Below are 15,757 nucleotides of genomic sequence, written 5' to 3' on the forward strand. Positions count from 1 at the left end.
GCAATGGAATTTTTGGAGAAAAAGATTTCTTCACACAATGTCTCATGAGTCTGAACCTTCACCATCACCACATAGAGATCTGGTTTGCAAGCAAAAGCAGCACAGTTCACAAGCAGTGTTCAGTAGCAGCTCCAACAAAGAGCATACAAGTATGAAATATTGGGTCTGTAAAGTAGGCTGGGAACATTTTTCCCTCTCCTGAAGGAAAGGATTTAAGAGAACAACCTACTCTCATGTGAACACAGATGGTCCTCTTTAACCATGGTGCTTTACGCTGGCTAACAATGCAGTTCCAGGAAAGCTGCAGCTGCCCACACCAGCCCATGCTACACAAGCACTAGAAGCCACCTCCACTAACTGTGCTGCTCGTGCTTTGTGGCTGCCACCTCGGTGATGTGTCCAGGCTTCCACTCCCACATTCACATCAGTACAACACATGAATCTGCACGGGAATTATCCCGAGTGGTTTGAGAACAGCATGCTCGCCAAAAAAAGTTTGGAGAAGGATTTTCAAAACCAGAACTGGGTTAAAGTTATTCCCAAAGAGTTTCCACTTAAGCCTTCTGAAGTTACACGTGCAGATCCAAGAAGAAAAAACAAGTCAGCTTGTCAGCAAAGCTGCTGACTCAGGACATCCATCTCCTTGCCCTAGCTGCTGTTCCATCTCTCCCTCCCTCACCACTGGCTGCACACAGCAGGGCTAGGTGTCTGATCAGCCCAGCAATACATATAGGGGGATATGCTTCCCTCCAGCCTCCTCATCTCCAGGCCAGGAATCGTGCCTTATTTATTCAGCTGCAGCTCTCCTCAGAAATGTATTTTAAACAGAAATCCTTGAACAAAAAAAAAAAAACCTGACTTTTAATGCTTCAGCAACAACCGGCTGCTCCTTCCATTCTCAGACATGCGCTGGGAACGCCTCCCCTTACAAATCAAAAAAAGAATTAAATCAGTGACAGAAAGGCGAAGGATTTACCCCTAGGGCAAGAAAGTAAAGGACAACAATAAGCACTCTTGGGAAAGCAACTAACCCCACATTTCCACCACATCAACGCAAGCCTCAGAAGAACTGCTCCATGCTCAAATGGATTTCTTGCTCCAGTAACCTGGAAGCTTCTGTCATGCTGCTCAGACCTGACCTCTGGAACAGATTCAGAAAGACCAGCTCTGAGCTTTAACACATCACTCAGGATCTACCACACACTATGATAAACCTGAAATCTCAAGCTCTGCGTTTTTCCAGAGAAACAAGCTCTCGTAAGCCAATCCCCATAAAGAAGCATTTTGAAAGATCAAGTGATAACTAGCAAAAGAAACTACATTCAGTGATTTACTTCTAAAGCCAGGTAAACTCCTGTAAACAAAATTTGGTATGCTAAATCTCTCTTTGAAAATGAGAGTTGTGGTCACACGTTGTCCACTTTTCTGAGAAGCACTGCTACTGACATTTAGGATGGGTTCAGACTAGTGCTATCCTGTTTCAGAATGAAGTTTGGGAGATATACTGCGAAGAATTATTCACTCAGACTCTGAAACAAGTTGTAATATCAAAGGTGAAGAGACAAGTCCTTTAAGCAGACAATTCCCTGATTTTCTACAGATTCACAAGAAGTAAGACAACTCCATGTAAAGCAAGAATAGTTTTAAAAATCATATCAATTTTCCTCCTGAAATCCCAGTTCAGATATCAGCAAGCAGTGAGCTGGATGACAGCACCAAAGAAGTTTAGCTAAACTGAGATGCCTCCCTCCGTCCCTAGAACTGCACATGCTGCCTACAAAGCACACAAAGCTGAAAGTTACACACCTACTTACAAGTTCCTCTCTACTGACTTCAACCTAGAGACATAGGTTGCTCTCAGGGCACAGCAAAACGGGACATGCTTCCTCAGGGAGGGACGTTGCCTCCACTCCACTGGGAGCAAGACTGCATGGTATTAAAAGCACCTTTCTATAGCAGTTATGTAGTCTGGTTGCCAATGGCATTGGAAGCCCCAGATGGAAACAGAGTACCTAATCACGAAGGCTTCCTTTTGTCAAATCTAGATCTATCCTCCTCTCCATCACCCAGAGATAAAGCAGAGATAAGGAGCCTCACTGCATTTCACAGTACGTGATGCTCCCAGGAAAGCCAGTCCTAGAGCACACCGGCAATGCACGGCTCAAGTGACCTGATTTGAAAGACCAAAACTATTGGCTGCAGTTTTGTTCTTTGTTGCCGTCGTTCCATCGCTCTGTTATTTCCAACCAAGGCAATGGTCAGGGCCACAAGCAGCTGCCATCCCAAAAGCTGATCCCACTGCTCCTGCCCCCTGTGGTCCCCGCGGGCAGCCATCACAGCTGCCCTCCTCTTCACAACGAGCCAGCTCCCGCTCCCAAAACATTCCTGCGGGCCCACAGACGCAGCCCTACTCCCAACATCACGCCCAAACCCCTCGACAACGGTATGTGCAGGCGACCAGGAGCGATAAAACGCCAACCCTTCCCATCCCGGGGACAAGGCAGGATTTCCCCGATGGGAGGCACCCGAAGAGGCTCTGATCCCAACTCCCAGGGACCGACAACCCGACGCGCTCAACTTCTGCGGAGCGAAATGGCAGGAGCGGGACCTATGGATAACAGCTGGAGAACATTAACTCTCCCCCACCCGCTTCCCGGAGCGGATTTTTCTTCTCTCCTTTTTTCTGTTCAGACAGGAAGCAGTCATACAGCATAGCACACGATATAGGAACCCTGAGTCGGGAAGCCTCACAAAGCCTCACGATCGCAACTCAAATTGCAACAACTCCCGCACTATCGCGACTTGCGCCGCGGGGGGCGGGAGGACGGGCAGGCGATAGGCGACGCGGAGGGGTGTCCGCCTCCGAGCTACGGCTGTCCCCAAGCCGAAATCCCCCCCTTCCTCTTTGCTCACCCTCGCTGCCGTACTGCTTGCCGTTGCTGGCGCCCATCCTGCCGCCTTCATGCTCACCGCCGCTCCCCGCCGCCCACCATCTCGAGGCGAAGGCGCCTTCCCTGCCCCAGTTGTAATCCACGGGACCCGCCGCACAGCGCGCGGGCTCAGCTTTGGCTTTTCTTCTTCTCCCTCCCTCCCGCCTTCCTTCCCTCCCTCCTCGCAGCTCGGGCAGCCCCCTCCAGCCACTTGTTGCCGGGCAGGGAAACCGGGCACAGCTGCCGATCGCCGACTTTTGTTAGCGGCAGGCGCCTCCTCCCGGCGCCCCGCACCGCCGGGCCTGGGGGGGGAAGGGAGGAGGGAAAGAGCCCAGCCCCGGCCCCAGCCTTTAAAGACGCAGCGCCCGGCTTGAGGGCGGCCAGCGCCGGGACAGGCGTGTGGTTCCCCAGTCCAGTAGGCGGGAGGCGTCTGGGCGGCTCAGATATTCGTTTTCATTTTCTGGTGGGTCCTGAGTAGACCCTGAAGCTCGCAGAGGCTCCATCGTAGAATCACAGAACGGTTTGGGTTGGAAGGGATCTCAAACCCAGCCAGCCCCAACCCCGTGCCATGGGCAGGGCTGCCGCACACCGGTCAAGCTGCCTAGGGCCCCATCCAGCTTGGCCTTGAGCATCTCCGGGGATGGGGTACCACATGGCAGCTGTGCCAGCACCTCACCACCCTAATATGTAACCTAAATTTCCACCTAACATCCAATTTAAATCTCCACTCTTTTAGTTTAAAGCCATTCCCCTCCAGCCCCCCCATTGTCCTATCACTGTCAGTTTCTCTCCATCTTTTCATGGTGCCTTCCATGGCTGCTTCGTTGTATGTATGTTCTTATTAAAAAGATGAATTGCTTCAATTCTGATTTGAGTTTAACCACAAGTTGAACAGTTTTTCCTGAAACACACTAAAATCTTATATATAAAAAAGCCCATTTTCCTAAATTTATCCTAACACACACTAGACAATTATTGCATATTCAGATAATTTTGAACAAATTATGTCTTTGTCAACATTTGCAATGGCAACATGAACCATATGACAGAGCCTAGAATATGAAAACTGACAGCACCACAAAAAAAGATTCTAAAATGTGAAGGCTTGTGAGTATTTAACTTGAAAAAAATTATGCATTTTCATCAAGAGGTGAGCTAATTAACTCAAGTTGAAATAAGTACCAGTGCTAATGACTGACAGGTCATCTGGCAACTTTAATTACAGTCTAATCCTGTGAAATAGCAGATTGTTACAGGTTCTCCCTGTGAAAGGTCCTGATTCAAGATGCCTACAGCCCCTACTCAATTCTTACAAATCAGAGGAATAGGAAAATCATGACTTCTGGGGCTTGGTTCATTAAACTGCCAGCTGAGGTTCTTCTAAAGGACAGTGTGACTTAGCCTAAACATATAATTTTCTGTAATCAGCAGTTTAATTGCTAACCACTAATATTAAATGGACTTGCTCAGAATGGCCATGGATGGCCATGTTGTCTTCCTCTGAGAGGAACATCAGGGCAGTGCTAGTCTCCAGCTGTGCTGCAACCAGCATGTGTCGCTGCTCCATATGCAGTCCAGCTGTGCTGAATCTTACCCTGAAATGCAGCGACAGGAGTATTGCAGTAGCCACTGCAAACCGCTCCCTTGGCAACCTCTGGCCTTCTTAGTTATGTCATGTGCTGCACATCTCATGGCACTCGACTACCTGAAGGTGTTCTTCTCAGAGTTGGAGGGCCAGAGAGGCCAGCAGTCCATCTTCTAACTCCCAGAAGGTAATGCACTGACTACAATAGCCTTTCTTGTGTATGAGAAATTTCATAGACTGATTAGAGATAGAAACTCACACAGACCCAAGTTCATACCTGTAGTTTAGGAATTCAGACATAACAGAGCTGCTGTGAGAAGAAACATTCAAAATCTGATGTGACATAGTTGAAATGAATCTCTTTCTCAAGAAGCATTTTTAAGAACAGCACAGAATGATACTTTGTGAGACGTGAAGTTCAGCTGTCAAAGGAGCCCTGTAAAGAATAAAGGCATTTGACAAACAAATTACCACTCCATAGAGCTTATGGTGCAAAACCCAGGAATATTGACGCAAGCAAAACCAAAAGGAAAGAAAGAAGGAAAGACATAAGAGAAAAGGGAAGGAAGGAAGGGAGGAAAGGATGAAGGGAGAAAGGGAAGAGAAAGAAAAAAGGAAGGAGGAAGGGAAGGGAAGGGAAGGGAAGGGAAGGGAAGGGAAGGGAAGGGAAGGGAAGGGAAGGGAAGGGAAGGGAAGGGAAGGGAAGGGAAGGGAAGGGAAGGGAAGGGAAGGGAAGGGAAGGGAAGGGAAGGGAAGGGAAGGGAAGGGAAGGGAAGGGAAGGGAAGGGAAGGGAAGGGGAGGAGGGAAAGAGAGAGGGAGAGAAGGAAGAAAGGAAAGGAGGGAGGGAGGGAAGAAGTGAAGAAGGAAAAAATAGACAGGAAGGAACATCTTGCATGATTTTTAAGATCTTGGTTTAGGAGCAGCTTTCAGATAAAAAATTGAGTATTCTTGCTGCGTTAAACTCTTTCGAGAGGAAAATGAAATGGAGATCACATGGAGAAGCAGTACAATACAGAACTGGTTTTGGTACAAAGACATAAAACTGCATTTATCACAGATGATACTGCTGAGAATGAGTGACCCTTTTGTGGAAGGCATCTAGGACAATCAGTCTTGGAGTTTCACAAGTTCCAAAAGTGTCAGCTTGAGCAGAGAAGGTGGAAAAAGCTGGTTCAAAGAGGATGTATAAGTCTCAGCTTGGGCCACTCATCATGTGTCAAGCACTCGGTTCATTGTAGAATTCACTGTGGGATTCACTGTGGGAAACTGGGAGGCCTATTATGCATAGGCATATGGTTTGGGGCTCAACACCACTTTCATGCCTAAGAAGGTATTTTCAGAGATGAGCATTCCATTCTGTACATTCTTGATGAAGTAATGTACTAGTCCTTTTCTTGGGTGGTTGTGGGCTTTGTGTGTGTGTGTGTGGTGTCATTTTTATTTTTTTTTTTCATTTTTAATTTAATCATCACCTTATTTGTAAGCAGCTTATGTGGAGACCATTCAGCTTGAACTACAAACATATATGTACACAAGTACAACAGACTGATCAGTGTCTCTTGGTTGTGACCGAGTTTAGCTCCCAGAACTACATGATATAATTCCTTATTTAAACTCATTTCATAACAAGCCTTTAAGTTACCTTAGCCTTCAAAATGGTGCAAAGGATCTGAAAGCATGTCAGTTCTGCCACGTTTTCAACATCAAGAGGAGATAAAGTATCTTCTGTTAGGACAAAAGTAACATCATAGTTTGTCTCTTAAGATGAGCAGTATAGCCCATCTGAGATGGGAGGAGATCAATCGCTATCAAAAATGTTCTTAGAAGAGTGAGAAGGATTTATCATATGACATGTGCCTTCCTATATTACCATTTTCCTTCTTCATGTAAAGACATCAGTGCATTCTTCTTAGGTTTGTTTCCAATCTCCATGAAAGAACTTAAACATTATTAGGGCTGAGGAAGGACAAGAAAACTGTGGGCTAAAATGTTTCTGTTTGAATGTGCTGCTACAGTCCTTCTTGGGAGCGTTTTTATTACATCTCTGTTCAGTATGGGCCTCCCTTTGTGGTGCATTACATGTCTCATGATGCACCATGTTTCTCTTCCATGAATAAAACCACAGCAATTTTGGAAGCAGTAGCCAAACAAAGGGCTACGAATAAAGGAAAAATAATGAAATTTGAAAGCAACTGTACTATTTCCATAAGGCATCATCACAGCAATTCCAAGACTAACTATTTTGCTCTGGGATTTTTGCCACAGTTGTGGGTTGTTGGATTTTTTTTTTCTTTCCTCCTTCAGTTTAAGTCTAAGTTTTCCTTTCTGAAATTAAAAAAATAAAATAAAATAAAATACTTCCAGCTACTTCCAACTGTCTTTATGCTGAATTTCAGTTGAAAAGGCATTTGTATCCCAAACCTTCAAATCCTAGCAACAAAACTAAGACTAGTTTCCTACTTGGCATACGAAACTTTGATTTTTCACACCTGAGACACTTAAAGCATTTATTTTCAGATTTCATATTTAAATAAGACAATGAATAATTTTTTTTTTTTAAAAGAAGAAGCCAAATAATATTTTTCTAATTAATTCTACTTCTACATATGCATGTTCATATGGCTACATATATTTTTTTGAACACTCCATAATAATATGTGTTGACTGCTTTTGGGCACTCTAAAATGAAAAAGAATCCAAAAGAAATTTGACTAACAAGTTACTGGCAACTTAAAGCAATTATCAAAAGCATATTGTTTTATTGACTGCAAAATGATCCATGAATATTACCTACCTCCTACAGGAAAGATATGTCTAGCTTATCGTTATCATTACAGATAAGAGTTAAAGCCCCATTGCCATATGACCTGAGAGTACATCATTTTTCTCATAAGCAGCCTTTCTATAATGATGCGTCAACTGAGCTACATGGCTAAGAGTCTGCAGGACCTAAGGATAGCTCAGGTTATATTTGGAGAAGTAGAACTTCTGGTGGACTCTGTTCTGCTGCTGAGAACTCTCACGCTGTATCCTCCCATGGGATCAGGCTGCTCCAGCCAAGGAAAGGCTCTAGTTCCATAGTGACTTTGATAGATTTGGTTAAAATGCACTAAATCTAGGTGGTGCTCATGTTCTGGGACACTTTGGACTTGAACAAATTTGTCTTAGGATTGGTGCTGATGGAATTGCAGAACAGATGAAGCACAGGCAGTTCTATCAAACAACAACCCAATTTTATTTGAAGCTCCTTTCAGAAGTTCAGTTAATTTAAATCTCAACAAGATTTCAACCAAGCCGAGATCTTAAGACATTTTTGCTGATTTTTCGGTTTTATAGGAGAAAATTCCCACTTGGACCAGTTTTTTTCCTTCTTCTAACAAGAAAAGCAATAAATAAACCTCAGACTGTGTTGGAACATGTTCTACATTACACATAAAATCTGTTGAAAAGAATAGTGAGCTTGCAAAGTCAAGCTCTTAAGTCTGAAGTGTTCGACAACACAAGAATGAAGACTGTGTGCAACTCCAGAACCACCATCCCAAATTCCCCTGCCTTGTCCACAGTACACCTTCCACAGCAAACAAGGCCAGGGCCCACAGCCAGCGCTGCAAAACCACTTCATTTCCCAGAAGCAGTTTGCGATTATGTAAATTATGGCATTATAATGCATAAGCACAATGCAGACAAAGTAGGGATATACCAGCAAAATTAATTCTGGCATTTCATAGCTTATGTCTGACCTTGCAATTTTAATGGAGGTTTTTTTTGTTTGGTCTAAAACACAGAGTTGGCTGGTGCGAACTCCAAGAATGGAGCAAAGAATGAACTCGTGGAGATACATTGCCTCATCTCAATGACATCTCCAGCAAACATTTGCAGGGCTGGAAACCTCTGTTCTGCTAAACTGACTGCTGTTAGTTGGACTAAGTGAAAAAGTGATGGTAACAGAAGATTTTCCGACTGCCACGGAGATGTCTACACTGTCTTCGTTCTTAGGAACCCTGCTGCAGCACACCATTCAGCACACCATTTGGCCAGGTTTCCCCTCTGTAAAAACAGTCTTTATGTCCAAGCTGTGCATAGTGGATACTGAACACTCCCTGAAGAGGAGTTGAATAGACCAACTGTTTCTAACTATCTCTATAAGTATTGTTCCTTCTGCTCTGAAGTTGGTCCACATCTGGTAAAAACAGTGCCTGCCACACCAATGCCTCATTTCACAGCCTGCTCTTCACATCTGGCACATCTTGGGCTCAGTTTATCCCAGAGACTCAACAAAATTTCCTTCAGCCCTGCAAGTCATCTCCTGCTTTCTTCCTCTGATGCCTTCTCTTCCAAGGTGGTAACCAGCAACCTTTTGCACTTCCACAGAATTTTTTTCTTTAGCATTAATCCCTGCTAACTTCTCTGTATATTCAGACTTTATCAGTGCTCCCCGAAGCAACTCTTTTCTTCTCTCCACTGCTCCAGTTCCATTATTCTGCCTCAGAGTGATGTTAATGCAAAACATCCTAACAAAATTCACAGGCAGTGGCTCTTGAATAGTTCAGCCCTAAAGGGCTCCCACCCAGTTCTTTATTCTTTACATAAAGAGAGGCAGCACAAGTTAGCTACACAAAAGGGTGTTTCATCAAGTTTCTTCCAGAAAGTTTTATTCTATTTCAGAGCTTTGTGAACTATTGTATCTGAGCTGTGCAACCTGCAGTCCAAATGCTTCGTTTTTTCCTTAGCAATGCATTTCTGTGCACAAAGCCTAGACTTCCTTCATACTCAGATTTGATGATCCCTGATTTTCAATAAAGAATTCACTGATAGCTCTGCCTGGGGCTTACCAGGTGAAAAAAATATCTTTCATAGGATCACAGAATGACTTGAGTTCGAAGCGGCCTTAAAGCCCATGTAGTTCCAACCCCATGCCATGGGCAGGGCTGCCACCCACTGGATCAGGCTGCCCAGGGCCCCATCCAACCTGGCCTAGAGCACCTCAAGGGATGGGGTACCCACAACTTCTCTGTGTAGAACCTTACTACCCTCCGAGTGAAGAATTTCCTAGTATCTAAGCTAAATTCCCTCTCTTTTAGTTTAAAACTAAACTAATTCTCCCTTTGTCCTATCAATATCAAACTGTGTAAAGAGTTTGTCTCACTCCTCATTTAACTCCTGGACGACCACAGTGAGAGCATTCTCCAGGTTGAACAAGTCCAGCTCCCTCAGTCTGTCTTCATAGGAGAGGAGCTTCAGACCTGACTATTTTCATGGCTCTCTTCTGGACCCACTCCAACAGCTCCCTGTTTTTCTTGTGCTGTGGGCCCCAGGCCAGGATGCAGTGCTGCAGTTTGGTCCCCACGAGGGCAGAGCAGAGGAGGACAATCCCCTCCCTCTCCCTGCTGACCACCGCTCTTCTGATGCAACCCAGGGTACTGTTGGTCTTCTAGGCTGCAACTGCACACTGCTGGCTCGCGTAACTTGTGTCACTCTTGGCTCTTTGATGCTTTTAGGTCTCCCCTTAGCCCTGGCAGGTATCTCACTCAGTTGCTGGGCTGTCAAGTCAGCCTGTGCCCATTGAAAGCAAGCTACACACCTTCTCTTGAAGGCAAAGGCAATGAATGGCATCTGTATTGGCAGCAGTGCTGCTGTCACTCTGTCACCACATCCTACACTCTTCTGGCAAGAACCAGAACTTCGTTTGTTATCAACAGTGTGATATTCTTGGAAAGTGGCTGCATGAAGAAGCATTACCAAGAAGTTCTTTCAGGACTGTGACCTGGACTACTTGTACAACAATGCAGGAAAAGTGCATGTATGGGCAACCATCAGCATCAACCTGTTGAAACAAAGCTAACGCACAAACACCAGGCGTTCACAGAGCATAGTGATGGCAACTGTCCTGATGTGATGGAACTACTCAAGCCCATGAAAAGCATGCATGCTTCCTCTTGCACAGCAGGACAGCCTAATCTCTGGGTTCTGCTAGGAGGTTTTTCAAGTCAGTGCGGAGCAGTTTTTCTGTCTGTGGCAAATGTCCCAGCAGCGCAGCTGCAGCACGCAGAACAACCAGGTTCAGCAGAAGGCCCCCTGCCCCTCCCTGCTTTCATCCCCCACAAGCAGCCTGCCTTATCCCATGTGTCCATGATTAATTTGAAAATTCACCATGAGGACAGTGTCCACATTTACATGTGCACAATTAGCTTGCAGCTGGTATTTCCAGACGTTTTATGAGCCATCAGCTAGCAGGCTAATTTCTGGCTTAATTAAAATCAGTCAATTGCTTCTAGGAAATGTAGTGTCATTGCTTCTTTTCTATCATTCAAATCTATTATTCTGAATATTTTTGCTCACAGATGTTAAATCACTTGCACATGTTCTTGTCTGTTAAGAGAACTATTACAGGGACCTTATCAGGAAGTGAGCCGACAGTCGAAATGTTCCTTTTTCAATTTGATTTTCATTGATACTTCTGTTTTGTGAGATGCTGCCTTTTGCTGCACAATGTGCCTCTCACTGCTGCCCCAGGAGCAGTCTGTTCATTTATTACCACAAAGCCAGGCTGAAAGAGATACCTGAACAGAGTGCAAAGAGTGTGGCAGACAAAGGTAGGTCTTTCTTCAGTATATGATGGAATGAAATGAAGAGCAGGTCTTCATATCAGCGGGCAGACTGCTGGAATCAGGTTCCTAACTCATCCCTTTTCCCTGGGAATGAGATCAAACAGTCCAAGCAGAGAGCGGTAGCAATCGGTACAGAAGTGTCTGACATAAAACCTTGGATTCTTTATAGAATTGTTGTCTATTGCTAAAGCCGTGGTTATTTCCTCTTTAGATGTTTTTTCCACTCTGTTGTCTTTTCTTTCTATGTCAAAATCTGGTATTGTATTTCTTAAAGGAATATCCAAATTAATAGCATAAGTTTAAACATTTCATTATCAAAACTGATGTCTTCTAACTGCCAATTACATATTAAAAACGGCCATGAACAGTTTAAAAGCCTTGAATGGATTTCTTCTAGTAGATCTTGCTCTGAAAGTACTGGATTTTCACCATCCCAAGTTGTGTGTTCTCCTGTGTAAGAAGACACTGCTCTGTTTTTAATAGGGCTTAACATCTGAGTGCTGCCCCTCAGCCACAGCTAGTCAAGGTGCCAGGTATTCATTTAAACCGTTAATAATCTTAATAAATGCAGGTTTGTGTCAGCATATTGGAACGATGAACATCTAATCACAATCCTCTTCAGCTTCATCTCAGCTTCAAGGGTGATGGATAGATGCCACAAACAGGTGAACAACAGTGGGATCTTAAACTGCTACAGCCTTTTGCTGGAGAATCATGAGCCAGAGTCTCAACCTAAGGCAGAAACTGCGAACTTCAGCTTTTTCCCTCTGGTTGCAACACTGCAAGATATTAAGATACACATTACAAGAGCCAGTGCCAAAATGCAAGTCTATGATGCAATTAAAGTGGATGTTGCAGTAGAAGCAGTGGACCATCAAGGCATTAGTAGCTAAAAAAGGTCTACTCCAACAGCAATCACTTGGGACTGAGCCATCAGTCAGAGAGTAGGAACATCACAGGCACTGATAACATCTATATTTGTTGTCACTACTCACCTGTAGGGAGGTCACTCCAGACCATCCTGGACAGGAAGGATGGTGATCAATGAGGATGTTATATACAATTTGCAAGGGTAGCTTAGATGGTTTGAGTTCCTGTCTAGTAAACAGAAGTCAAGTTCAAATCCCATGTACACCTCCCATCCAGCTTCAGCGTCAGCACACCACAGGCACAGACTGTGTACATTCTTATGTTAGGAGAGACACGGGGTCCAGGGAAGCAGTTTACCAGAGCGATGGAGCTCATCTGAGATTTCTCTCCATGTTACAAACTGGACTGCACAGTTTGTGGCAGTGGGCAAAATGCTTCCACTCTCATTCCCAAGCAAGGAAATAAACCAAATAACCCAGTATGTGACAGTAGGAAACGAAAGCCTGCCAAAAGATCATTAAATTGAGATATAATCAAATGGTACTTCTGAAAGAGAAAGCAGGATGTTGTTTAGGTACTGCTTGATCTTGTGTCAGCGTACTTCTGGTAAGTTGTCAGCTCCTGTGCACGGGGAGAAGACAATGGAATAAGAAGATGCTCAGCATTTGTTGGATCAGGGTTTCCTTACTGGCAATTCAAGAATGTTTCACATATTTTTGTTTTTCAGAACCAGTTTTGATGCTTGTAACACTGAATAACATTCTCATTCTCATTCTGCCAGATCTGCCACTGAATAAGACTTTGCATGGAGAGAATAGTATTGAATCTGAGTAAGCATATCAGACTCTGACCAACAGTCACTCATTTTTATTTGCATGTAAAGACTGAATGCTTCACATTTGTCTACTTCTTGCTTTATTTTTCTCTAAAAATCTCTGCAGACCAGAGCACATCTGTTTAGCAGACACAATTCCCAAATTGACACATACTTTGAGTGCCATTCTGTGTCCAAAATCTGCGTGCTTCTTTTAAAATTATTTTTGAAGATTCCCTGTCATTAAATGTCATCTAAAATTGTCAGATTACATTTTGAAAGAGTCTCAGGATGAATGTGTTTCTTGTGCGTGTTTTGAATAACATCTTAAAACCCAATGTCCAGTCCAATTATACCTATTCTAATGACCAATGTCACTAGAAGGTTATATTTAGAAATGTTTCTAAAATCTGCTTCTTTTTTTTGTTCTTCTAAAGGACAGTGTTCATAATAGGCCTTGAAGTGAGAATCACTCATGGGAAGGCTTTAAGCCGAGGTCAGTCACAGGGCTGTCCTCCTGTCCTCCAGACACACGGACACCCTATTGGCCTGGCTGACAGTAGCCCTCTTCACCCCACTGCACACAGTGGTGTCAATGAGTCCCTGGCTGAGCATCTCCATTCTGTCACCCATTGCAGGCCAAAGCTGCTGGATCAGGGCCTTCCTGTCCAGCTCAGTGTCACACAGGGCATTCAGGATGAGATTCTCCACTGCCACTACTGACCACCACTGTGTCCCAGAGATGGGATGCCCAGGCCTCGGGCAGGAGACTACTTACCATAGGCTCCTACTTTACCTCCTCGGGCTCCTGCTCATCTGGCAACAGCAGAAAGGGAAGTGGGAATGGCATAGAAGCAGCGCCTGCCTGGAAGCAGGGAGGTACTGATGGTGCTGGGAGGCAGATCGTAAAGCCCAGCTCAACATCACCATACCACACAGCAACCTGAATGACAGTCATGACCCTCCTGCAGAGCAGGCAGTTCTCTTTCTGCCTGTCCCAGTGCAAGATGCAGCCCAGACAGAACTCATGATGGCACAGTATGGCATAGGCAATGTCCTTTTGCACACCACAGCAGACAGGACATATCCATGCCTGTTCTGCTGCCATAGTCTTCACACCGTGGCCTGCTCGGGAGTAAAGAGGAGGAGCTGCTCCCCCCTACCAGTGCCTCAGTGATGAAAGGTGCATGTTACAATAGAGTGGCCATGGTCATTCACTGTCGCAGGAAACCCTCCCTGCCCCACAGTTAGGCTACTCCATGCCTTCAAAGGTCAGGCTGCAGCCCTGTCCCTGGCAGTTTCCCCCATCCCATGTGTCCCCACCCAGCACACCTCTGCTGTTGCACATGCACCCTGTGGGGCACTGGTTGCCTGAGCCAGACAGGCCAGGGAAATGCAGGTGATGGCTGTAGAGATGGATGCCAAGAGCCGCTGTCAGCAAAGCACAGCCCAGCACCCAAGCCAAATGCCAGCTCCAACTCCAAGCCTCACACATGTGCTTGGAAGAAGTGCAGACACAAGACAGACAGGTCCAGGCTCTGCTTGTGCCCAAAGATGAGCAGCGAGGGTGGCACAGTAGTGGGGACACCTGGTCTGATAGCCAAAATTCAGCATGGTAGGGAAAGTCATGCTGACCTTACCTGAATGCCATTGAATGTACTGCATCATTAAACACCATCATTTTTATGACATTTTGTTCTTGAATGCTTGCTACTATCTGCAAGGTTAACCAGCACCCAAAGTTGCATTCTGTATAACTGTGACTTCTCTGACTGCTGCCCTCTAACTGTCCCTTCACGGATGGGAATCAAGTTAAGGGCTGAGGAAATTAAGGCATTTTTAAATCCATCTCTTGGCACTTACAAACTCTGGTGACCAGGCTCAGAATGGCTCATTATAATGAATAAATTAATGAATAATTCAGAACCACTCATGGGAGTTTCCCTCAGCAATTTTCCTTCACATCTCACGTAGTGAGCAGTGAAGACAGCTACAATGTTGGCTTTATCACAACTTAGAGCTGTTACAAGAAATTAAAAGATAAGAATAGCACCACGTGCAATTTCAAGTAGAAGTTACGTTGTACATGATGATATCATGCCAATGTTCCCAAGAAAGCATTCATTTAGTGTGCTTAATGAGGGCAATTTGTCAACAATTTCACACACCATTTGCCCAGAATCCTCCAATGCGGCATTTCTCTGCATGCTCCTCACCCCCCCAAATAAACTGCAAGTTGTATACAGTTTTGCCTGTCATTAATCATCTTTTCAGCGCTGCAAGTTCAATGCTGCTTTCCCAGTAGGAGACCAAGGGAGCAACCTAGCCAACAGAAGGAAAAGTCATGGGAAAATAAAAATATAAATGTTCGCTACAACAACAACAAAAAAGATGAGCACAACCCTCCAACCCTAGCAAGACCAGTTCCTTCTGCCCACAGTAACTGCTTCCAACAGCACTTTCTGCAGCTCTGCTCTTTACACGATTTGAGAATACAAGTGGGGCTTCTTGCAGCTAAAAAAGCAAATTCCCACCACCCCCACCCCAGTTTCTGGTATTATTACATTTTTGTTTTCAACTAGGTACAATTCTTTCTAAAGAGAAAGAAAAGCATTTATTGAAATTGTATCTGCAAAAGGCTTGACTTAATAACTAACTAACTTAAGAAGCCATTACTGTTGATTGTCAGCATTTTTCTGCTAACCAACACGCCTGAGGGAAAAGCAGATGGAAAGTAATTAATAAGACCAAGAGTGAGGTTTGCTGGATGTAACTGATACTGTTGGTAAATCTGGGACTCATAAATGATTCTCCTCAATGAAGGGAGACAGATGTTTCTGCAATTTCAGCGACAAAGTTGGAGAGAGCAAGTAGAAATAAAAATAAACAGTGAGCCCGCAAATAAGAAGTGCAACAGATATCACACACTTCCTTCTTTTCTCTGACACT

The 15,757-nt window shown here is 44.6% G+C and overlaps 1 protein-coding gene across 1 annotated transcript in view; it reads right to left on the bottom strand.

The window, feature by feature from the left end:
* The window catches only part of FBXL7 (F-box and leucine rich repeat protein 7), a 167,835-nt gene extending 164,650 nt beyond the window's left edge, over window positions 1–3,185 (bottom strand). The window contains exon 1 of the mRNA XM_010708490.4: window positions 2,914–3,185. Within this exon, the coding sequence (XP_010706792.2) occupies window positions 2,914–2,950 (37 nt within the window). The 5' untranslated portion in view covers window positions 2,951–3,185. The remainder of the gene's footprint in view (window positions 1–2,913) is intronic.
* Window positions 3,186–15,757: the final 12,572 nt, after the last annotated feature.

This window comes from Meleagris gallopavo, chromosome 3, assembly GCF_905368555.1.
Source record: "Meleagris gallopavo chromosome 3, MGAL_WU_HG_1.1, whole genome shotgun sequence".
Lineage (NCBI taxonomy): Eukaryota > Metazoa > Chordata > Aves > Galliformes > Phasianidae > Meleagris > Meleagris gallopavo.